The sequence below is a fragment of the Mastigoproctus giganteus genome, chromosome 2 (assembly GCF_048544385.1).
Source record: "Mastigoproctus giganteus isolate SK-2022 chromosome 2, ASM4854438v1, whole genome shotgun sequence".
In the NCBI taxonomy this organism is placed as follows: Eukaryota; Metazoa; Arthropoda; class Arachnida; order Uropygi; family Thelyphonidae; genus Mastigoproctus; species Mastigoproctus giganteus.
The window spans coordinates 200,038,966-200,064,442 of record NC_143576.1 but is presented as its reverse complement, the minus strand read 5'-3'; the positions used below and the strand labels follow the sequence as shown (position 1 = coordinate 200,064,442).

Below are 25,477 nucleotides of genomic sequence, written 5' to 3'. Positions count from 1 at the left end.
GTGGGAAGGAGCAGCAGTTCATAGCACACGCTTCTTGATTAGACCGGGGTTTGAGCCCGTCACCACCAAATACAGAGGATACGGAAAGGTCAGGGAATGACCACCGCATATCCCGGAGCAATATGGTCTTAGTTGCTAATGCTCCTAAAAAAAACCAAATAACAAACAACAATTGCAGTAACTTGCCCTTAATGCCATTGGGATTAAAACTTTTTTCCAATTTGGATCCATCAGAAAAAATGTATTCACGTCTTGAATATAAAACGAGTGATTATGTTCACTTCAGACAGGAAATGTCCCCCTCCCCTGAATGGATTTGTACCTCCCAAAAGCGATGTTCAGTACTTCTCTTTCCAAGCAGAAATGGTCAGTTAAGTTAACTGGAGTTGGTGGCATGTACAGGCATGTTTTGTGAAGATGAAATCTAATGATATTCAAAAACAACCAGTGAAAATAAACAAGAAAAAAGAATTTACATTATGTTGTTTCAGTATGTAAATGTGTTTCCCAAAAATTTTTTGCTCTGCTAACTGCAATTATCTCTTGTGGCGATGTCAATTCATATTCGGTTAAAACGAAAATAATCTTTTGTGTATTTCTTTCTGGAAAAGTGTAAACAACCACTTTCATTACACTTGAGAAGTTAATTTCCACTCAGCAATGAGAATAGGACAGAAATCTTGGAATGTTCTTTGCTATGTTCTTTTCAGTTTGAATCAAAAGGGGCCGATTCATACTGAAGTTTTGCAAACGCAGGCAAAAAGTGTATCTCTGGGCAAATTGAATTTGTGTTCTGCTGTTAATATGTAAGTAAACCCATTTCAATTCAATCAACATTCAATCAACTGAAAAGGACTAAAATCTAGCCATTAAGGAGAATAATCTGGCATGTGATTTTTGTGTGTGTGTGTGGTTAGGGTTGTTAATAAGGAATATCGAGTGTAATTTGTAAATTTCCCATCAGCAAAAGGGTATTGCTTTTGAAACTTTGCCAGTGCTTGTGATTCCTAAATATAATTACTGTGAATGGAGATATAGGGTCAATTACTGTGAATTGAGAATTACTGTGAATAGAGATTTTCTATTGTCGTTTTATTTTTTTCCTGTCTTTTATTTTTAACTGCTAACAGTTAAAAATAAAAGATAGGAAAAAAAGTATATATATATATATATATATATATATATATATATATATATATATTCTGTATAGTTTTTCATGGGGAAAATATCCATTTTAATTCCAAAGAAGAGCAATATAACCAGAATAAAATCGAATTGTCTAATTCTTGATATTCACAAATTACAGCTTTTGAGAAAAATAACATAATCATTGCAGATTAAACTGACAAAACTTCAAGGAAACGCACAGTTTTAATTTTCAGCTTTTCAAGAACAGATGGAACTTTGGAAGGAAAAAACTTTAAGAATACAGATTTTATTTTCAGGTGTCAAGAACAGATGGAAACAGCAAGGAATTTATCTTTCAGAAAAATAAAAGTTTTTCATTCCGCATGGCTTTTCATCCCACATACAAGGTGCCACGTCGTGTGTGGGATGAAACATAGACGTGTGGCAGCAGGCAGCTCCTCCCACACAACATAAACCCTCCCTATTAAGACCCACAATGCATTGCCACAATTATTGTTAAAATTATTCACAAAAATTCACTATGACATCACAACCGACACATTTAACTACCAGCTTTACTCTCACTCTGCCAATAAACAATGTAGCTCCACGGAAATGTAGATAGATACCAACCAGACAGATCCCAGTTCAAACCCCAAAAAAAATATTGAAAATTAAATTCTGAAATTACAACTAAAGCCATCTAGCGAGAGAAAAACAAACCTTTTTATTTCCAAACACCATTTCCCGGTAAATTGGGTCCCGCCTCCTCCAGGGGAATGAAAATCATTTGGTTCATGAGTCATATGCCTACCTGTTACCACCAACCTCTAGGTGGGGTGGGGGAAGACAGAAACATGTGTACCTCTCATTTGCAAAGGATTCTGGGTCAATTTTGTTCATACCTTATTCCGATACTACTTTGAGATATTTTATTCCATTCCAAAGCAGATGTGGGGTGGGTGGTGGTGGGCGGGCAGGTGCCCCCACACACAAGATAAACACTCCAAATAAACCCTCCAAATTAACACCCACAATGCATTGCCACATAATTAACGCTAAAATTATTCACGAAAATTCGCTATGACGTGACAATCGATACATTCAAAGACGACATCTAACCCAAATCTAATGGGGGAACCCACACAGTCACAAGGTAAGATCACCACTCACCAAGCATAACAACCAAGGTTCGTGCCCCAACCCAAAATGCAAAAATAAATCAAAAAAACAAACTCTGAAATGACAATTAATGCTATCTATTGAGAGAAAAACAAATTAATACCAGAAAATATAAACTGATTTTTTTCACCCCTCCTCAGGCAAATGGTCAAGTCAAATGTGTGTGCTGAGAAGCATTTTGTTCATATACTCTCCCATTACTGGGATATTTTATTCCATACATATCCATTATATTAATGGAATTTTCATTCTATCCATTATTTTAATGGAGAAAAAGACACTTAAAAATGAGAAAGGTATTTTATGCCAGGAAGATATGTGTATATGTGAAAGGTATTTTTTCATATTTGTGATTTAAAAAATGAAAGAAAAGGCACTTGAAGATGAGAAAAGCATTTTATGTGTATTTTTGACATTTATGACAATTTACCTGAACTGCAGGATTTAATTATACACATGACACATAAATATTTTTAAATGTGTATTTTTATAATAAATAAAAGTTATAATTAATTGTGAAAAAAAACACTCTATTCCATGTTTTTGATAAAAATTGCACAAGACGATATTATAATTAACCTTTATATGAGTACTTATGTAAACCTACAATTAGTATAAAACAGAGCTATGTTACTCAATACGTTCTATGTTTATTTCAATATTTGTAGAAGAATAAGAGAAATTTAACTCAATATGATATGTAGAACACTTCCTAATAAAAGTTGTTTGGATAAAAATGAAATCTGGTCATGTGATAGCAAATACGAAGAAAAATTTGTAACCTGTTGATATATAGGCACGTTGCGCGATGGAGTGTTCAAAAACTAGCTGAAGCATTCTGATTGTGTGTAAGCACATTGTACACACACTTATGGGGGGGGGAGTTGTAAACGAACTTGTATACACTTGGCTGGAAGCTCACGTGAATGTGTATGAATTGTGTGTAGGCCGTTACAGAAATACTCATATGAACCTGGTTTGGTACCCACTGAGAATCTACTTCTCAATGATTGACCATATACATGCATTAAGAATTTGCAGATAAAGGAACCACTAGGTGACAGAGATCACAGTGTACTGATGTGGGATTTACTTAAAGATGTAACTAAGGGAAGGGTTTTTGTTTTTGTAAAGGTGACTACAGTGGTCTCAGACAGTTTTTAAATTCTGTACAGTGGGATCAACTGATGATGTTACCAATGGTGAATTCTAAATGGGAAGCCTTCAGGGACTTAATCTTGGAGGCTACTAGGCTTTTCATACCAACTAAGAAATACTGTTCAAGTCTTTCAGGTCTAAATATATGTCGGATGAATTAATAAGGCTTGTGGCATGGAAGCAAAAATACATGGGATGCACATAAATTATCAGGCGACACAGAAGGCTATGGCAGATATAAGCTAGCTGTCTGTAATCAAGTCACAAAGGAGGTTAGGCAGGCAAAGGCAGATTACGAGAAAACTTTGGCAAAGGATGCAAAGAAAAACACCAAAGAGTTCTTTACTTATGTAAACTCTACAAGGAAGGGGATGAATCAGATTGGTCCACTTAACATAGATGGTTCAACTATTGATGATCCTGCACAAGTAGCTCATAAACTGAATGAGAATTTTGCATCTACATTCACACATGAGGAGTTATTCAAGGAGGGGAATGCCAGAAATTTATCAAACTCTAACAGGGAGCTAATTTGATTGGATATTACGATATGGTCACAAAGGAACTAGATGAAAAAAATAATTTTGATATCATTGATATACTTGGATTTCAGGAAAGCTTTTGATATTGTTGTGCATGGAAGACTGCTGTACAAACTGGAGCGGTATGGCATTAAGGGCAAGTTACTGCAATGGAGAAAGGGATGGTTGAGTGGGAGACTGCAGAGAATGGTAATAAATGGACACTGCTGTACATGGACTAATGTTATTAGTGGAGTCACCCAGGGTTTGGTGCTGGGCCCATTGTTGTTTTTTCTATTTATCAATGATATCGATGAAGGTATATCAGGCTTAATGTCCAAGTTTGCAGATGTTACAAAGATTGGCAGGGTTGTTAATGACAGTAAAGACAGTATGCTACTGCAACAAGATCTAGAAAAGTTAGGTAGATGGGCTGGGAAGCGGCAACTGAAATTTAACATTGACAAATGGAAAGTACCCGAAATGGGTAGCAGTAACCCAAGAGAAACATACCAATGGTGTGGTACTACACTCAGGGAGGTGGAGAGGGAAAAATATCTGGGAGGTAATTGTGTAGTCAGATATGAATTTCTCTGAGCAGTGCAGACAGAGCAGGTCATGGAGTTTTCTCAATGATATATAGGAATTTTGCTAGCAGAGACAAGGAGGTGTTATCCCTTTGTATAAGGCAATGGTCAGGCCACACTTTGAGTACTGTATACAGGTTTGGTGGCCTCATCTGTATTTAGAACGAGTACAGAGAAGGACAACAAGATTGGTGAGAGGAACAAAGGGATATGCTTATGAAGAAAGGCTTAAGTTCTGCAAGTTGCAGCATCTGGAGACTAGGCACTTATGAGGTGATCTGATCGAGGTGTATAAGGCCTTGAATGGTCTGAGCAGGCTCAATGTTGATGGGATACTTCCACTTGCTCAAATTAAGAACCTGAGGGAGCATAGATTCAAATTGAAGAAATATAGTTGTAGAATAGATGTGCGTAAGTTTGCCTTTAGCCAGCAGGTAATTGATTGCTAGAACAGACTTCCATCTGTTGTTGTGGAAGTTGATAGCTTAAATAAATTTAAGGCTGAACTAGATAAACATTTGGAGTGACCAGATAAGTGAAATGGGAAGGGTTTTTTTATTTTTTTTTCGATTTTCTATTTTTTGGCTGATGCTGCTTTCTTGCCTTCTTGCATCATATGCCTCAACTAATGCTAATCTCCTTTTCTATCCCATATTACATATTATGGGAGGTATTTAGACAACATTCTGTTTATTACTGATAGGTGCACTATTCAAGACATTTTTCATTCATTTAATAATATTCATCCTAGATGTAATTTTACATTGGAAAGGGAAAATACTGAAACAAAGTCATTAAATTTTCTAAATTTCATGCTTACTCAGAAATCAAATAAAGTCCAATTTACATCTACCGTAAACCATTAAATACTAGTATGTTGCTGCATTATAACAGCTATCACCCATTCACCTACAAAAGGTCTATTATTATTAATCAATTTCTCAATGTCTATAAATATTCAATGACAGAATCTGCTTTAGACTCAGAAATACCGATACAACCAGCAGATTCTTAAACAAGTTAACGTTACCCCCCCCCTTGCTACAATAAACCAAATTAGGGTACAAGCTAAGGATAGTATACAAAGAACTACACCAACCAACAATAGCAACATCAAAAAATACTTTATTTCTGTCCCATACATTGAACAATTGCACAAACAACTTAACAGATTCTTTAAAGATAATGAATTTAAATTTTGGCCAGAACAATAAGGTAATTACATGCTATACTGGACAATCTCTCAGTCCATTCCTCTTTTGCTACACAAGTAAGTGACCTGTGATACATTTCTTGCAGTGCGACTCATCTTACCAGGGTTCGACCCATTTGAGAGTAAAGCAGCACATGTTTTCAGCAGTTTCTTCCTTCTCATTCAGCAGGGGCAGAATTGGCCTTTCATGCTGTTAACGAAAACCTTACATTTTTATTTAACAAGGCCAAAATACTTGGTGTCCAACATAATTATACGAGACTATTAATTGCAGAAACCATTGAAATTAAATTACATGAGAATTCTATTAACATTCGTCGTCCATATCTAATCTCCAATTCATGGTCGTCTACGTGCATATGCAAAGACAAATAATTTCAGTCTTTTATGCGTATGCGTGAAGACAAATAATCTGTCTATTTAAGGTTTTGGCTCATACATACTCCATAATTTCCATTCCTGTGATCAAGACATATGGTCAAAAAGCCCTGTCTGCTTCAGGAAAGGAAAGTCTTTTTACAAAATTTGTGTTGAACTTGTTTTAATTTTATTTTAATTGATTTTATTACCGTAGTCATTTCGCATTAATTTTATATTCGTTTATTTGCTGGAGGGTGCCATTAGGAAATGTTCTGTGCATCATATTGAGGTAAATTTCTCTTATTCTTCTACAAATGTATAAGTCTATATGTTTTTTATCGGGAGTCAGTTCAAGCACATTTCAAATACCATATTGTTCCATATATGAATTGTCTTGAAATTTGTGCAGTACCTGCTGCCTTCTCTTATATGTGTTTCCAGTTATTAGTATGCAGTTTCAAAAGCTGGCAGCATGAAAATTATCTTTGAAAATCAAAAGAGAGCATCACATCTGATGGCCACTGTTGTCCAATTTTGACTTACAAAAAACTACATTTTGACTTACTAAAGATAAAATTGAAGAAATTCTCAGGAATATTTTCCAGTAGTTGATGAAATTAAAAATTAAATGATATATAAATAGATGTAGAGAATATTATTACCCCAAAAAAAAAAAAAAAAGAATTTAAAAGCATTTACATGCTTTTAAATTCTTTTGTAGAATTTAAAAGTATTTACATGCATTTAAATTCTACAAAGCTTTCATTTTTGCAAAACCTCAAAATATCCTAAAAAAAACACATACCACAGAGCCTTCTGCTATCAAAAATTCATTATAGGGCATCCAACCAAGTGCAGAAACTTGTTCCTGAAAGGATTAACAAACTGAGTGTCAGCAATAAACTTAATGCTGTGGACAGTAAAATGCTAAATCTCATCTACATTTGCATAACCTTTCAAATGTATCTGTGATTTCACTATTTTTTTTTGAATCCATTAAAACATGCACAAGGGCTGTCTTGCTGCATAATAAATTGGATCAAAATAGATAGACTATACATCACCTTCTGCTATAAAAAGTTCATTATAGGGGACCCAACCAAGTTCAGAAAACTGACTTCTGCAAGTCAAACTCACTCTTGGGTTGATATAACAAATTATATTTGTTATATTAACCCAAAATTATTGCTTTATTGTTTGCAGGTAATGTCATTCAGTGTTGAAATCCACAGTACCTTTTATTTTTAAATATTGTAAAAACTTAGCTGTAAACATAACATTGTTTTCTAAATTTTATTTTCAACAAGCTTTGTTTTCCATTCAGTGCTATAATTCTCTACTTTTTCAGGAAAAAGCAAAAAGTGATGCTGGATCTCATAAATCAAGGCGATTGCATCGAAGCTTAGAAGAACTGAAACACGAAAGAAGAGCTGAGAGCCCAAGATACAGAGAACTAGAGTTTCTGCATATGGTTAAAGTAAGTTTTTTCTTTTTTTGTTTAATCATACTGTATATGTTTACAATTTAAAAATTTCTATTTAAACTTGTAAGGTAGAGCAGACACATATAATTTTACATTCCAGTATTATTTTTTACTGATGAATAGAAAGCACATTGTGAGAATTGAGTCAAAAGTTATGCCTGCCAGCATAGAATCTGGGTGGTGTGAGTTAGTTGGAAGCAAAGGTATAATGAGAGTTTTAGTAATCTACAGAATAGAAGATTGTGAAGAGTATGACAAAAGTTGCTTTCCCATTCCATATGCAGATGGAATGGGAAAGCAAGAGTGAGTGTCTTATTATGGGTGATTTTAATTTGTTCCTAAATGATTGGAATAAGTGGGAGAGATGATATTATAGAACTCGCATTACAGGAACCACTGGCAGGTAATGATCACACAGTCATTACTTATTTCAGGAAAGTGGACTATGATAATTTATTGCATTACATGGCATCATTCAGTTAGGAAGACTGCAGAGGGAGGGTGAATACATTAGAACTGTGGAATACCTTTAAAGCAATAATCATAGAAGCCATGGATGCATATATACCAGTAAAAAAATATACCATGAGGAGGAGGCCAAGATGGATGAATATGGAGTTGGATAGCCTTAATTGATCAAAAAAGATGGCATGGGAAAGTTGCTGACTGGTGAAAAGTACTGAAGCTTATAACGGCTACAAGTTGATCAATAACAGTATTACAGAAAAGATTAGGGAGACAAAGGCTGAGTATGAGAAAGCACTGGTTAAGACAGCAAAGAATGAGGACAAGGAGTTTAGTTTTTCTTGTATGTAAATACAAAGAAGAAAAAAAAAATCAATTGGATTAGACCCTTACGTAATGGGTGTGGGAAAATCTTAGCTAACCCAGCTGATGTTGCTGATGAATTGAATAGGTACTTTGCATCAATCTTTACTGATGAAAGCCCTTTCATGGTGAGGATAAGCTGTTTGAGGCTGTTATTTCCTTGCTGCAGTATCCTCTGTTCTGGATAATGCAGTGAGATATTGATGAGACAGACTTAGGCTTAGCAATCACATCTCAGAATATTGGGGCTATTCATCAGGACAATTCTGCTTATTAGCATTAGCATTAGTAGAGGCATTTGATGCAAGAAAGCAAGCTTATGCAGCATCAGCCAAAAAAAAAAATAATAATAATAATAAATAAATAAATAAAAAATAACCATTTCCACTTCACCCCTCTGTTCTTTTCTCTGTTCTCTGTTATTTTGCTGTTGCTGAGCATTATTGGTGAGTAGCATATTAATCATAACCTATATTCCATTGTTGAAATTTTAGACCATACGCAATTCTTGTCATCAGTCTTGGATAGAAGTGCTTCATATGTGTATGTTGGATCCCAACATTAATTGCAGTAGAGGGATCTATATATATGCAGATCCCTCTGTTGTTTTTATTATTTTTTTTAATGAAAATCCCTAAACATGAAAGGTATTAGACCTTATGATACTTAGCTAACCAAGTACATGGGTTGAAAGCTAAGAAAACAGAAGATCATAGAGGTGATCAAATGATCACCAGCAGGATCTTCTGTCTGGTCAGGAGTGGGAATGCAGCAGCAGCACACACTCTTTGAGCACACCAGGGTTCAAGCCCATGACTGCTAAATATGGTTGATCTGCCAAACCACACTGGACCAGCGTGGCAGATTATGGCTCATTTCCCTTAACATGAATCATTGAGGACGTTTCTGTCTTGCAGTGGATTGGTAATGGCTGCAGTTTACCTTACCTTTACCTAACATCCTGCAGTGGACTGATAATGGCTGCAGTTTACTTAGCATCGTTCTGTCAGAAGACTACATGGGGTATTGAGTGGAATGTATTAGGACGCCAGTAAGTCAGCTTTAACTTTATCTGAGGATGAAATAGAACCATCAGGTTGTAACAGAGGTGGAAATACAGCTGGACAGAGATTTTGCCCAGTAGCTTTTTGGTAAGTGACCAGAAGGCTTGACTAATGGATGAGAAGCAAGTTATCTACTCTTTAAACCTGCTCTAAATTGAGTTTTAATGATTAATAATTATTTTGTGAGTGTTTTTAGCTTTACTGTAAGCAGAAAATGAAGCTGGAGATTTGGATACAAGCCAGTTGTTGATATGATATTTTCTCATCTTGACTGGCCTTAGCATAATTTATGGAAAACTAAAGTTTATATAAAGCAAACATTAGGAAAAGAAGATTTAAAACAATAATTTATCATGGAAAAGAGGAGTATACAGATTATTCAGGTCATCCCTTTCTGCATTGTAATGCCAAACTACATTGGACTGAGAATAGCTATGAGAGAGAGAGAGGAAGCTCCATTGCAGAAAAGACCATCACCAAGTTCTGGTCTGAGGAACCTAGTCAATGTTAGAGGACCACAAAATACATGGGCATTCAAAATACATGGTCAAATACATTGACCATGTATTTTCAAGGACTGTTGATGAGGCAAAAATCAAGGGTGTTTGATGTGTGGTTAGGATTGTCTGGTATTTTGGTAGGTAAATGAACAAGTTGTGTAAAGTAATTAGTATCACAAACGCCTCAGCATCCTGACCATCTGGGTCCATGTAACTTGAAGATAGCTGGAATTATGTAAATTGAAAGTGAAGGCAATTATTTTATAATGTGAACAATGGAGAACTTCTTATAGTGTGGCTAATACATGTCATTCTACTTCCATCCTAGAGGCTGATACTTTCTTTCCTTCCTTTTTTATTCTTTTTTCCCCCTCCATACTTTCCAGTAGCCACCATTCATGATCTTCATTTGTTTGTCGTTATTGCGTACCATCATGTTCTCTGGTCACATGATCATTCTGTAATATATAATGATGGTGTGCCACACTACTACTTTTCCTTGAAGTTTATAAAGGAGCACATTGTTCCAAAAGCTCCTTTTTTGTGTATAGTTTGTTTTATTGCTTGTTTTCTCTATTTATATATTCTTAGTGCTTTTTTTCCCTCTATCTCTCTTTTCTTGTCACTTTTATTTCTATTCATAAAATTTTATTATTTATCCTATAATTTTTATTTTTATTTATATTTTTTTTAAACCAGAATTTCTATTTTTTCTTAAGATGCCGCTGGACCAGAAGAGTTTACATATTTGTTGTTAAGGGCAGTGACAATTTTCTGGCAGCACAGTTCACAATGGGTCATTGGCCATTCATCTTTCATGTGAGTGTACTGGCTTGAATTTTGAAGTTCAAGCCTGTACACTTCCTTACTTTTGGCTGTGTATACTAACTACCAGAATAATTTTTAGGCCATCCAAAAAGTTAACCATTCTATCCCATCCATACCTACTTTTTCAGGAAGAATACTGCCCTTCCACAATGGATAAACTTTACCTTAATATTTGTGAATATTTTTAAATATGTCTCCCAGGAGTGAAAATTAATGATCTTCTTAACTGCTTGTAAATCCTTATGGAGAACTAAAAATCAAGTATGTTAATCACGTGAGAACTATAATGGTCAATGCAAAAATGAACTTGTAATTAAAATTACAAGATGAAAATGACATTTTGTCTTCGATTCTGTCCAGTTGCAATAGGATGAATAATATAATAAGAGCTTTGTTGATTAAGTCTAGATCTGAGAGATTAGATTCATGTCCTTAACTGTTATTCTAATTAGATTATATTCATACACTCTTAGAGATTAGATTTAAATCAGCTTGGCCTACTCTAGTTAGCAAAAGTAATTTATTTAATAAAAGTGAAATCCACCAGAAAGGGGATTAAGGTTTGGGGAAAGTGCTACTTGGGAAGTCTCAATGGAAAGATACAAGTTAGTGGCATGGACCAAGGTCACTCTCCCTTGAAGTGTCCCTTTGAGAGAGTGCAATTGTAAAATTTAAGGTCACATTGTGTGACTTCAAAATACAACATACACAAAAATGAGAAGTGAAATAGGCACAAAAACCATGAGCAGATGCAGGTCAAAAGCAGAAACTTCCTTAAGTATCTATGAAGGTTGTGTAAGGGTATTTAAAAAAAATAATAAAAAAAAAACAACTAAACCTGCTTATATAGTAATACAAGGAGTGTTATAAACAAAATGAAAAAATTTGAACTTCTTGTCAGGTCAGTTGATGCTACTGATATTATATGGCTTACTGAAGTATTTTAAGGAAAGGTGATTGTGGGAATGTTTTTTGTTGGATAGGCTACGTGCTAAATGACTACAGTGAGTTATAAAAAAAACGTTTTAGGCAATTTGAATGGACAAAGAAGTGCTAATTATCTCATCATGATAACTTTATCTTGTCTCTTGGAGATTATGAATTGTCAACTAACAGTGTAAGGAAAAGATGGATAGAAAGGAAGAGAGGGAAAGAAAGTAAAATCAGGATAGCAACAAGGAGTGTGAGGTTAATAGGAAAAAAAGAACAGTTGATAGGGAACAGAAGTAGTGTGTAAAATTTGCATGCATATCCAGAATGTGTTATTGACAGCATTCACAATATAGTAATCATGAATGAAAGAGTAAACTTTAAGAGTATTGAGAGGGTAAAGAAAGATGACAAATGGAATATGGAAAGCACATCAAAGGAATCAAACAGAAATCAAAGTATGCTACTCCTTTTTAAAGTAGCATACTTTGATTTCTGTTATTACCACCCTGACAACCTTTGTAACATCACAAAACTTAGACATTAAACTTGATAAGCCTTTCTCAATATCATTAACAAGTATTGAAAACAGTAAATCAGTAGCGAATCCTGAGAAACATTAGAGGCAGGTTACGGCTGGGGATAATGGAATTGTTGAGTGAGAAAAGACAGAGTAGTAGTAGTAGTGGCATGTGATGCAAGAAAGCAAATGTATGAGCTTATGCAGCATCAGCCAAAAAAAAAAAAAAAAAAATCACACCATTCCCTCCAAATGCCTGTCCAGTTCCTCCTTAAATTTATTCAACCTATCAACTTCCACAACGACAGATGGAAGTTTGTTCCAGCAATTAACCACCCGCTGGCTAAAGGCAAATTTCCGCACATCTATTCTACATCTGTCTTTTCTTAATTTGAATTTATGCCCCCTTAGGTTCGTAATCTGATCAAGTGGAAGGATCCCATCAGAATTCAGTGTGCTCAATCCATTCAAGGCCTTATATACCTCAATCAGATCACCGCGCAGGTGCCTAGTCTCCAGCCACTGCAATTTGCAGAACTTAAGCCTCTCTTGGTAAGAGGATCCCTTCATTCCCCTCACCAATCTTGTTGTCCTTCTCTGTACACGCTCAAGTAAATCTACATCCTTCCTAAAATGAGGCCTCCAGACCTGTATGCAGTACTCAAGGCGTGGCCTGACCATTGCCTTATACAGAGGGACAATCACCTCCTTTTTCCTGCTAGCAAAATTCCTATATATCATTGACAAAACCCCATGACCTGCCCTGGCAGCCTGTCTGCATTGCTCAGAAAACTTCATATCTGCCTGCACAATTACTCCCAGGTCTTTTTCATTTTCTACCACCTTAAGTGTAGTGCCACACAGTTGGTACGTTTCTCTGGGGTTACTTCTACCCATATGCAGTACTTTGCATTTGTCAAGGTTAAACTTCAGTTGCCACTTCTTAGCCCATCTGCCCAAATTATCTAGATCCTGTTGCAGTAGCACACTGCCATTACTGTTGTTAACAACCCTGCCAACCTTTGTATCATCTGCAAACTTCAACATTAAACCTGATATACCTTCATCAATATCATTGATAAATATACAAAACAACAATGGACCTAACACCGAACCCTGTGGGACTCCACTAATAACATTAGTCCAAGAAGAGCAGCACCCACTGATTACCACCCTCTGTCTTCTCCCACTTAACCATCCTTTTATCCATTGTAGCAACTTACCCTTAATACCATTCTGCTCCAATTTGTACAATAGTCTTCCATGCGCAACAGTGTCAAAAGCTTTCCTGAAATCCAAATATATGATATCAAAATTATTTTTTGCATCCAGTTCCTTTGTAACCACATCATAATATCCTATCAAATTTGTCAGACAAGACTTTCCCTTAACAAATCCATGCTGTGTCTGAATTATTGCTGCAGTCTTGTCTAGATGATCCTGCAATGCATCTTTAACCAGCGACTCCATTATTTTACCTGGAACAGAAGTTAAACTAAATGGTCTTTAATTACTTGTGTCACCCTTCAATCCCCTTTTGTGAATTGGGGATATATTTGCACATCTCCAGTCCATGGGAACCTCCCCTGAGTCCAACGATGCTCTCATAATTATGGCTAAGGATTTGCTTAGTTGCTTTGTCGCCTCCTTTAATATAACTGGATAGATCCCATCCACCCCAGGTGCTTTTCTTACATTTAGAGAGTGGTTATTAATGAACACTGCTTTTCTTGGACTCATATTCACAGGTGTATTGCTAAAATAATAGTACCAGAATGCTCGTTCTCCAGAAGACATTATGATAATCCCACATTGACTGTACAGTAACTGAATCAGACATCAGACTCACAGTTCATAAAACAATCAGTTTTAGATTTCAGCTCATGGCAAATCAAAATGCAGCATTCGCAAGCATCACAGTATACCTCATTCTTTGGATCTCTTTATCTAACACATTTGTACTTTAGTAAGAAATGTTCAAGTTTCATTACGAAATTTATATTTTTGTTTTTAAATAAAATTTTAAAGAAATCTATTAATATTAAAGATTACTATTAATATATATTTTTAGTAGCAATGGGTAAAATAGATATTTCTCCCTCCCCTTTGATTATGCCATTGTTTCATAATATTAGGTGTATAAATTTAATGATTTTCTATTATGACATTTAGAAAAAAGTACCGGAGCGTTGTTCTGGCCTGAATACACCACTGCTCATGTTGTAGTAGTAGTAATGGGAAATGATGCAAGAAAGCAAACTAATATAGCATCAGATGGAAAAAATTAAAAAAAAAAACAAAAAAATAGAAAATAAAAAAAAATATATTAAAATAAAAGGAAATAAATAAAAAGAAATCCGTACAGTTCACCCATTTGTAACCATCAAGAATTTGTATATTTCTTCTTGAATTTATTCAACCCATCCACTTCCACAACATCTGTTGTGGAAATGGATGGATTGAATAAATTCTACTACAACAGATGGAAGCGTGATCCAACAATTAACCACCCGATGGCCGAAGTCAAACTTCCGCACATCTATCCTGCAACTATTCTTTCTCAACTTGAATTTAAGCTCCCTCATTTGTAGTTTCAGCAAGTGGAAGAATGCCATTAATATTCAGCTTACTCAATCCATTCAAGACTTTAAACACCTCAGTCAGATCTACCCACAGGATCCTGGTCTCAAGATATTGCAATTTGAAGAACTGAAGCCTTTCTAGGTATGTTCCCTTCACCAATCTGGTTGCACTTCTCTACACCCATTCCAGCAGATCTATATCCTTCCTAAAGTGAGGCCTCCAGTCCTGTATACAGTACTCAATATGCAGCCTAACCGTGGCCTTATACAAAAGGATAATCACCTCTTTATTGCTGCTAGCAAAGTTTCTCTATATCATTGACAAATTTCCATGAGCTGTCCTGGCAGCATGTCTGACTACACAATTACCTCCAAGTCTTTTTCACTCTACTACCCTGAGTGTATATCACTGACATATATATTGAATTGATAAGTTACTCTGGGATTCCTGCTACCATATGCAGTACCTTGCATTTGTCAGTGTTAAAATTCAGCTGCCATCTCTCAGCCAATTGACCCAATTTTCTTAGATCGTGTTGCAGTAGCTCACCCTGATGACTGGCATTAAGTACCATGCCAACCTTAGTATCATTTGCAAAATTAGACATTAAGCCTGATATAACTTTATCAATATCATTGAACTGAACCCTGGGGAACTCCACTAATAAAAAAAAAAAAACTGCAGCCATTATCAACCCACTGCAGGATGGAAGCGTCCTCAACAATTAATGCTGAGGGAAATGGACCATAATCTGCCATGTTGGTCCAGTGCGAGTTGGCAGATCGACCGTATTTAGCAGTCAGGGGCTTGAACCCCGGTTTACTCAAAGAGCGTGTGCTATTGCACTCCTGCTACTGACCACTCAGCTACGGGGGCTGGTCATTACTCCATTAATAGCAGTGCCCATTCATAACCATACTATGTCTTCTTTGACTTAATCATCTCTTTATCCACAGCAGTAACTTACCATTAATACCACAATGCTTCAGTTCGTACATCAGACTTTTATGTACAACAGTATCAAAAACCTTTCTGTAATCCAAGTATATTTGTGTCACCCTTTTCACACACCAATTCACAAAGGGGGTGCAAAGGTTGACACAAATAATTATAGACCTGTTAGTTTAACTTCTATTCTGGGAAAAATAATGGAGTCACTGGTTAAAGAGGTAATACGGGATCACCTAGACAAGACTGCAGTAATAGTTTAGCCACAGCATGGGTTTGTTAATGTGAAATCTTGTCTGATCAATTTGATTGGATACTATGATGTGGTCAAAAAGGAAATGGATGCAAAAAAATAATTTTGATATCATATACTTGGATTTCAGGAAAGCTTTTGATATACTGTTGCACAATAAAGACTGCTGTACAAATTGAAGCGGTATGGCATTAAGGGCAAGTTACTGCAATGGATAAAGGGATGGTTGAGTGGGAGATGGCAGAGAATGGTAATAAATGGACACTGCTGTACGTTGACTAATGTTATTAGCAGAGTCCCACAGGGTTCAGTGCTGGGCTCGTTGTTTTGTGTATTTATCAATTATATCGATGAAGGTATGTCAGGCTTAATGTCCAAGTTTGCAGATGATACAAAGGTTGGCAGGGTTGTTAATGACACTAAAGACAGTATGCTACGGCAACAGGATCTAGAAAAGTTAGGCAGATGAGCTGAGACGTGGCAACTGAAGTTTAACATTGACAAATGCAAAGTAGTGCGTATGGGTAGAAGTAACCCAAGAGAAATGTACCAACTGTGTTTTACTACACTCAGGGAGGTGGAGAATGAAAAAGACCTAGGGCTAATTGTGCAGTCAGATATGAAGGTCTCTGAGCAGTGCAGATAAGCTGCCAGAGCAGGTCATGGAGCTTTGTCAATGATATAAATGAATTTTGCCAGCAGAGACAAGGAGGTGACTATCCCTTTGTATAAGGCAATGGTCATGCCATACCTTGAGTACTGTGTACAGGTCTGGAGGCCTCATTTTAGGAAGGATGTAGAGTTGCTAGAACGAGTACAGAGAACAGCAACAAGATTGGCGAGAGGAACAAAGGAGTGCACTTACGAAGAAAGGCTTAAGTTTTTGCAAGTTGTAGCATCTGGAGACTATACATCTGTGAGGTGATCTGATCGAAGTGTATAAGGCCTTGAATGGTTTGAACAGGCTCAATGCTGATTGGATACTTCTGCTTGATCAGATTAAAAACTGAGGGGGGTCATATATTCAATTTGAGGAAAGACAGTTGTAGAATAGATGTGCAGAAGTTTGCCTTTAACCAGTGGGTAGTTGATTGGTGGAACTGGCTTCTATCTTTTGGTGTGGAAGTTGATATCTTAAATAAATGTAAGGCTGAACTAGACAAATATTTGGAGTTACAGGATGGGCAAAATGGGATTTTTTTTTTTTTTTGGCTGATGCTGTATAACTTGCTTTCTTGCATCATATGCCTCAACTAATGCTAATATGATATCAAAATTATATTTTACATCCAGTTCCTTGGTCACTGCATCATAATAAAACCTTGTCAGATTGGTTAGACAAAATTGCCCATTAAAAAGTCCATGCTGTGATTGCAGTATAATTGCATAGGTGTCGAGATGGTCCTGTAATACTTTTTTTAACCAGAGATTCCATTATTATTTTCCCTAGAATAGATGTTAAGCTAATAGGTTTTTAATTCCTAATGTCTCCTTTTGATTCCCCCTTTTATGGATTGGAGATACATTTGCATATCTCCAGTCCATAGTGAGTTCTCCTGAATGAAAAGGTTGCGTTCATAATTATGGGTAAAGGTTTGGTTACCTCCTTTGCTGCCTCACTTAATATAATTGGACAGTTCCATCCACCACAGGTGCCTTTTTTATGTTATGTTATTTGGGTTTTAGGAGCATTAGCAACTAAGGCCATATTGCTCTGGGGATGTGCAGTGGTCATTCCCTGACCTTTCTGCATCCTCCATATTTGGTGGTCACGGGCTCAAACCTCGGTCTAATCAAGAAGCATGTGCAACGTACTGCTGCTCCTGCCTTTTTTATCTTCAACCTCAACAATTTCTCCTTCACTTTTCTTTCAATTATCACAAGGTCATTTAACTTCTCCTTAGAGTTTGATAAACATTTCACATACCCTACTCTAAAGAATTCTGCAAGTGTGAGTGTAGATGCAAAATACCTATTCAATTTTTCTACAACCTGAGCAAAGTCACCAACAGTTCATCCGTGAACATTAAGTGGCATAATGTGATTCAATCCCTTCCTTCTACTGTTAATATAAGCATAAAAGTGTTTGTTGTTTTTCTTTGCATCCTTTGCAAAAGACTTCTCATAATCTGCTTTAGCTTGCCTGATCTTCTTTGTGACTTGATTACAGACTAATTTATATATAACATAGGCTTCTGTATCACCTGATTGTGTACTTTTCTTTTCGGCTGCATGTCTCATTAGTTCATCTGACATTCATTTAGGTTTAAACCTTAAACAGTATTTCTTAGTTGGTATGAAAACCCTAGTAGCTTCTTGGATTACTTCGCTGAATACTTCCTATTTAGAATTTGTTGTTGGTAACATCATCATTTCGTCCCACTGCACAGAATTTAAAAACTGAGACCACTGTAGTCACCCTTACAAAAGCAGAAGCATTCCCCTCTACTCTTGACAGTGTTATGTCTTTAATTAAATTCCACATTAGTACACAGTGATTGCTGCCACCCAGTGGGTCTTTTAGATTCTTAATGCAAAAAGAATCACTGCTGATAACCAGATCAAGAGTATTGCTTCCTTTTTTAGCCTCTCCAATTTCTTGGATGACTGTAGAAAACAGTCATCAAGAAATCCACAAAAGTCTTGTGCTAGTGTATGAGTGACCAACTCACAATTTGCAATCAACTTCTTTAAAGTTAAAATCCCCCATTATGAGACATTCTTATTTGCTAGCCAACTCTATTTACTGTAGTATATCAAACAGCTTATAGGCCTATAACACACTCCTATTGTCAGTTTTGTTTTCTCAGTGTTTATCATACCAAACTGACTCGCCATTGCACATCACCCAAGTCAATTGAATGCACACTGCCTTAGATTTAATATTCTGTGTAACTAAGAGCATAAACCATCAACCTCTCCTGCCTGTCTGTCATTCCTATATACATTGTACTCTCTATATTCAAATTCAACATCACTTAGGTCTGCATGACACTACATCTCCACTATTTCTACAATGTCTGCATTTGACAATTTAATCAGTACTTCATATTCATCAAATTTATTTACAGTGCTCCTAGCATTAGTATATATGCAGGTATAGATGCAGGCGCCTCCATAGCCAGGTGGGAAGGAGCAGCAGTGCGTAGCACACGCTTCTTGATTAGACTGGGGTTCGAGCCCGTCACCACCAAATACGGAGGATGCGGAAAGGTCAGAGAATGACCACCGCATATCCCCGAGCAATATGTCCTTAGTTGCTATTGCTCCAAATAACAAAAACAAAACAAACAAAAAGTATAGATGCACATGTTCTTATGCTTAGTTACTCTAGCATAGCCTTTGTATTTAATTGTTCTATGATGATGCACAGCAGAGCCTGAAATCCCAGACATTCTTTCCAGGCTGTTGCAGGGACCAATAGTAGTAGTGCAAGAATCAATTTCACATCTACCTGCAGCTCTAGTTGAACTATTAGTCTTTGTATCCTTCCAAGCTATAAGTTTACCAAGCCATCTATTACTTCCTCAATAGCATCAGCAAATATTCTTGCTCCCCTTCTATTGAAGTGTATTCCCTCCCTGTAAGAAACAGTCTCTTCTGTTAACAAGCACAGGCAACGCTGAGAAAAATTCTACCCTATGAGCCATGCACATGCTCTCTAGGGTCGAATTGATTGACAATGCTCTCAACATATACACCCTCCTACCATATCTGGGCAGAATTACACACACTTTCAAACTGAATCCTAACTCATAATTTTTTGCCAACATTGCCTGTACTTGTTAAGTAAGTCCTCAGATCCCTTAATATCATTAGTGCCAAGTGTACAACAATATCACCTATTGTGTCCTTAAAAGATGATATCTGCTCTACAGCATCATTAACTTTTGCCCCTGGTCCTATTCTATCTATCATTGCACAACATTTTTTCTGTTTTCCTGACAATAATCACCTCCTTTGGGACCAGTGAATTCTGCCTTGGAGATTGCCACTGTGCTGTCTGATGCACAAGTGTGGGCAGCTGAGAGTTTGATCAGCCCCATTTTAATTTCTTCAATAGCATCTACCCTATTATTCAAACTCTCGTAACTCTGCCCATCAGAACACTGATTTTTATTATTATTATTATTATTATTAGCTATATGGTACAAGGAAGCCTGAGACTTATGCTGCACCAGCTAAAAAAAAACCCTTCCTGAGTTACCCTGAGAGAGAGAGAGAGAGAGAGAGAGAGAGAGAGAGAGAGAGAGAGAGAGAGAGAGAGAGAGAGAAGTAGAAAGGAATCACCAAGAAAGAGAAGAATGATGATATCCAGCTCAGGACCCTGGGTTTGCCAAGCCCATACTCACCAGATGTGAGCCCCCGGGGTTTGTTGCCTAATTTCTTCACAATTTTTGCACCTAGAGGGCACCTCCATAGCCAGGTGGGCAGGAGCAGCAGTGCGTAGCACACGCTTCTTGATTAGACCAGGGTTCGAGCCCGTGACCACCAAATACAGAGGATGCGGAAAGGTCACAGAATGACCACCGCATATCCATGGAGCAATATGGCCTTAGTTGCTAATGCTCCTAAAAAAAAAAAACCAAATAACCAAATACAACCTAGCACGTGCGCGCGCGCGCGCGAGCACACACACACACACACACACACACACACACACACACACACACACACACACACACACACACACACACACACACACACACACGCAAAGACTTCTCCAGAAAGATCTGCAAACATTTTGTTAGGCTGTGATGCATTGGAGAATAAACACCCTTCGGTTCTCCTCCGAACTACAGCAGTCCTGCTGCATTGTGCTCATTGATTTGCTGCTTTTGTCTGGGGCATGATTTCCATTTAAATACAATTTAATTGATTAACAATGAAAATTAACAAAATTAATAAATTTAATTGATTAATTGACAGTACCACACTAAGCTAATAGATTCCTAAATATAGTGATACATATTACGCTATCAAGTTTTACATTATACTTTATGCTATCAAGTTCCAGATATATGTTACGCTATACCATTACAATTGCAGTGTCAAATTAGTTATATCCTTACCATTATGTGCCACGATGTTCACACCAATACTCCTATTCAATAGCTGTACAAATATTAAGTTGTAACTTACAAAATTACTAGCTAAATTTAAAAATAAGCTAACAAACGTTGACTAAGATGAAATAAACTATTTGTAAAACACAATTTAACATGTTAATTAATCAAACGATGGTAAAAATTTCCAAAAACCTATCATTCTCATGAGCTCAAAATTCTGTGTCCTGACCCTTATAATCTCATACTCAAGCCTCCAATGTTATAATGGAGTCCCCCAGAGTTCAGTGTTGCAATCATTGTTGATTCAATATTTGTACCATTGAAGGCATATCAGACTTAATATCTAAGTTTCCAGGTGATGCAAAAGTTGGAAGGGTGATTAATAACTGTAATCAGGGTATGCTACTTCAACAAAGTCTAGAGAAATTAGGCATATGAAGTTTAACATTGAAAAATGCAGGCTACTGCATATGGCTATCAGCAATAATAGAATAACGTACCAACTGTGGGTACTAAAGCCAAGGTAGTGGAGAACAAAAAAGGCCTGAGGAAAATTGTGCAGTCAGACATGAAGTTCTCTGAGTAGTGCGAACAGGCCGCTAGGGCAGCTCATGGGGTTTTGTTAATGATATACAGGAATTTTGCCAGTAGGGATAAGGAGGTGATTATCCCATTGTATAAAGAAATAGTTAGGCCACATCTTGAGTACTGCATACAGATCTAAAAACCTCATTTTAGGAAGGATATGAATCTATAGGAATGTGTGTAGAGAAGAGCAACCAGATTAGTCAAGAACACAAAAGGGCATTCTTACCAAGAAAGAATTTAGTTCTGAAAATTGTAGTACTCAAAACTAGACACCTGCTAGGACAACTGATTGTGGTGTTTAAGGCTTACTCTCAATGGATTGAGTCAGTAACTGCTGATGGCTTGCTTATTTTAGCTTGGATAACACACATAAGAGAATATAAATTTAAATTGAAGAAGGATGGTTGGAGGATAAATGTGTGGATATTTACTTTCAGCCACCGAGTATTGGTTGTTGGAACAAAATTTGTGGAAGTCAGTAGTTTGAATAGATTTAAGAAAGAATAAGACAAATTATTAGAGCAAATAGAAGGTGATGCTGGAGGTGTCTTTTTTTTTGCTTTTTTTTTTTTTGCTGATGCTGTACAAGTTTACTTCCTTATATCAATTGCCACTAATAACTCTTAGTTTGTATAAAAACTTAGTAATTGTTTGTACAATTACCTCTCTGAACACTTTCCATTTAACATTTGCAGTTGTTAACAAAATCAGTTGGTCCCGCTGAAGAGAATTTAAAAACTCTCTGACATCATTGTATTCACCTTTATAAAAGTAAAATGTCTAATTCTTTACTCCAGACAGGAGTTACATATCTTTAAAATATCACTTCCGTATACTATGATCACTGCCACCTAGTGTTTCTTTTACTTGATGATACATGAAGTGTTACTACTGATAATCAGATCAAGAGTATTGCCTTCTCTCTTTGCTTCTGTAATATGTTGATATAAAAAAACATATTTATTAAATTACTGAATGATATGGCTGCTGTAGTAGTAGTAATAGTAGTGGCATGTGATGCAAGAAAGCAAATGTATGAGCTTATGCAGCATCAGCCAAAAGAAAAAAAAAAAAAAAAAAATCACACCATTCCCTCCAAATGCCTGTCCAGTTCCTCCTTAAATTTATTCAACCTATCAACTTCCACAACGACAGATGGAAGTTTGTTCCAGCAATTAACCACCCGCTGGCTAAAGGAAAATTTCCGCACATCTATTCTACATCTGTCTTTTCTTAATTTGAATTTATGCCCCCTTAGATTCGTAATCTGAACAAGTGGAAGGATCCCATCAGAATTCAGCGTGCTCAACCCATTCAAGGCCTTATATACCTCAATCAGATCACTGCGCAGGTGCTTAGTCTCCAGCCACTGCAATTTGCAGAACTTAAGCCTCTCTTGGTAAGAGGATCCCTTCATTCCCCTCACCAATCTTGTTGCCTTCTCTATACATGCTCAAGTAAATCTACATCCTTCCTAAAATGAGGCCTCCAGACCTGTACGCAGTACTCAAGCCGTGGCCTGACCATTGCCTTATACAGAGGGATAATCACCTCCTTTTCCCTGCTAGCAAAATTCCTATATATCATTGACAAAACCCCATGACCTGCCCTGGCAGCCTGTCTGCATTGCTCAGAAAACTTCATATCTGCCTGCACAATTACTCCCAGGTCTTTTTCATTTTCTACCACCTTAAGTGTAGTACCACACAGTTGGTACATTTCTCTGGGGTTACTTCTACCCATATGTAGTACTTTGCATTTGTCAAGGTTAAACTTCAGTTGCCACTTCTTAGCCCATCTGCCCAAATTATCTAGATCCTGTTGCAGTAGCACACTGCCATTACTGTCATTAACAACCCTGCCAACCTTTGTATCATCTGCAAACTTCGACATTAAGCCTGATATACCTTCATCAATATCATTGATAAATATACAAAACAACAGTGGACCTAACACCGAACCCTGTGGGACTCCACTAATAACATTAGTCCAAGAAGAGCAGCACCCATTGATTACCACCCTCTGTCTTCTAGCACTTAACCATCCTTTTATCCATTGTAGCAACTTACCCTTAATACCATTCTGCTCCAATTTGTACAATAGTCTTCCATGCGCAACAGTGTCAAAAGCTTTCCTGAAATCCAAATATATGATATCAAAATTATTTTTTGCATCCAGTTCCTTTGTAACCACATCATAATATCCTATCAAATTTGTCAGACAAGACTTTCCCTTAACAAACCCATGCTGTGTCTGAATTATTGCTGCAGTCTTGTCTAGATGATCCTGCAATGCATCCTTAACCAGCGACTCCATTATTTTACCCGGAACAGAAGTTAAACTAACTGGTCTGTAATTACTCGTGTCACCCTTTGATCCCCCTTTGTGAATTGGGGATACATTTGCACATCTCCAGTCCGTGGGAGCCCCTGAGTCCAAGGATGCTCTCATAATTATGGCTAAGGGTTTGCTTAGTTGCTTTGCCGTCTCCTTTAATATAACTGGATAGATCCCATCCACCCCAGGTGCTTTTCTTACGTTTACCTTCAACAATTTCTCTTCCACTTTGCTCTCGGTTATTACAAAATCATTAAGTATCTTGCTACAATTTGATAACCTTCTGCCATTTTCAAACCTTAATAATTCCTCACGTGTGAATGTAGATGCAAAATACTCATTCAGTTTGTTTGCTATCTGAGCAGGATCATCATCAGTCGAACCATCGATGTCAAGTGGACCGATCAGATTCATCCCCTTCCTTTTAGAGTTTATATAAGTAAAGAAATCCTTGCTGTTTTTCTTAGCATCTTTTGCCAAGGATTTCTCGTAATCTGCCTTCGCCTGCCGAACCTCCTTTGTGACCTGATTACAGATCAACTTATATCTGCCATAGGCTTCTATGTCGCCTGATAATTTATATGCATCCCATGCATTTTTCTTCTCTGTTACGAGTCTCATTAGTTCATTTGACAACCATTTAGGCCTAAACCTTGAACAATATTTCTTAATAGGTATGAAACTTTTAGTAGCTTCCACGATTAATTCCTTGAATGCTTCCCACTTAGAATTTACTGTTGGTAACATCGTCAGTTGATCCCACTGTACAGAATTTAAAAACTGTCGGAGACCACTGTACTCGCCTTTACAGAAGCAAAAACCCTTTCCTTTACCCCTGATAGTAGTTAAATCTTTAAGTAAATCCCACGTCAGTACACTGTGATCACTGCCACCTAGTGGTTCTTTTATCTGCAAATTCCTAATACATGAATGATCACTGCTGATAACCAGATCAAGAGTATTACTTTCTCTGGTTGCCTCTCGAACATGCTGCTGCAGAAAACAATCATCCAATAAATCCACAAAAGTCTGACTAGTGTGTGAGTGCCCAACCCACGAGTTCCAGTCAATATCTGGGAAGTTAAAATCCCCCATTATAAGACATTCCGATTTACTAGCCCACTCTATTTCTCTGTACAACTGATTCAAGTCATTAGGCCTATAACACACTCCTACTCTTATTTTTGCTTTCCCAGTGCTTATGTCACACCAAACTGACTCAACAGTGCACTGTTCATCTATATCAACTGGATGCACTTCTTTTGATTTTATGTTTTTCTTTATTAACAACATAACACCTCCTCCCTTCCTATCCTGTCTATCCTTTCTGTACACATTGTACTCCCCAAATTCCAGTTCGGCATTCCTTATATCTCTGTGACACCACGTCTCTGATA

General features: G+C 36.8%; 1 protein-coding gene across 1 annotated transcript in view; it reads left to right on the top strand.

Moving 5' to 3' along the window:
* LOC150089906 (uncharacterized) overlaps positions 1–25,477 on the top strand; it is a 550,032-nt gene that overhangs the window by 299,245 nt on the left and 225,310 nt on the right. Inside the window, exon 11 of the mRNA XM_090389700.1 lies at positions 7,498–7,626. Coding sequence (XP_090245826.1) covers positions 7,498–7,626 — 129 coding nt within the window. The remainder of the gene's footprint in view (positions 1–7,497; positions 7,627–25,477) is intronic.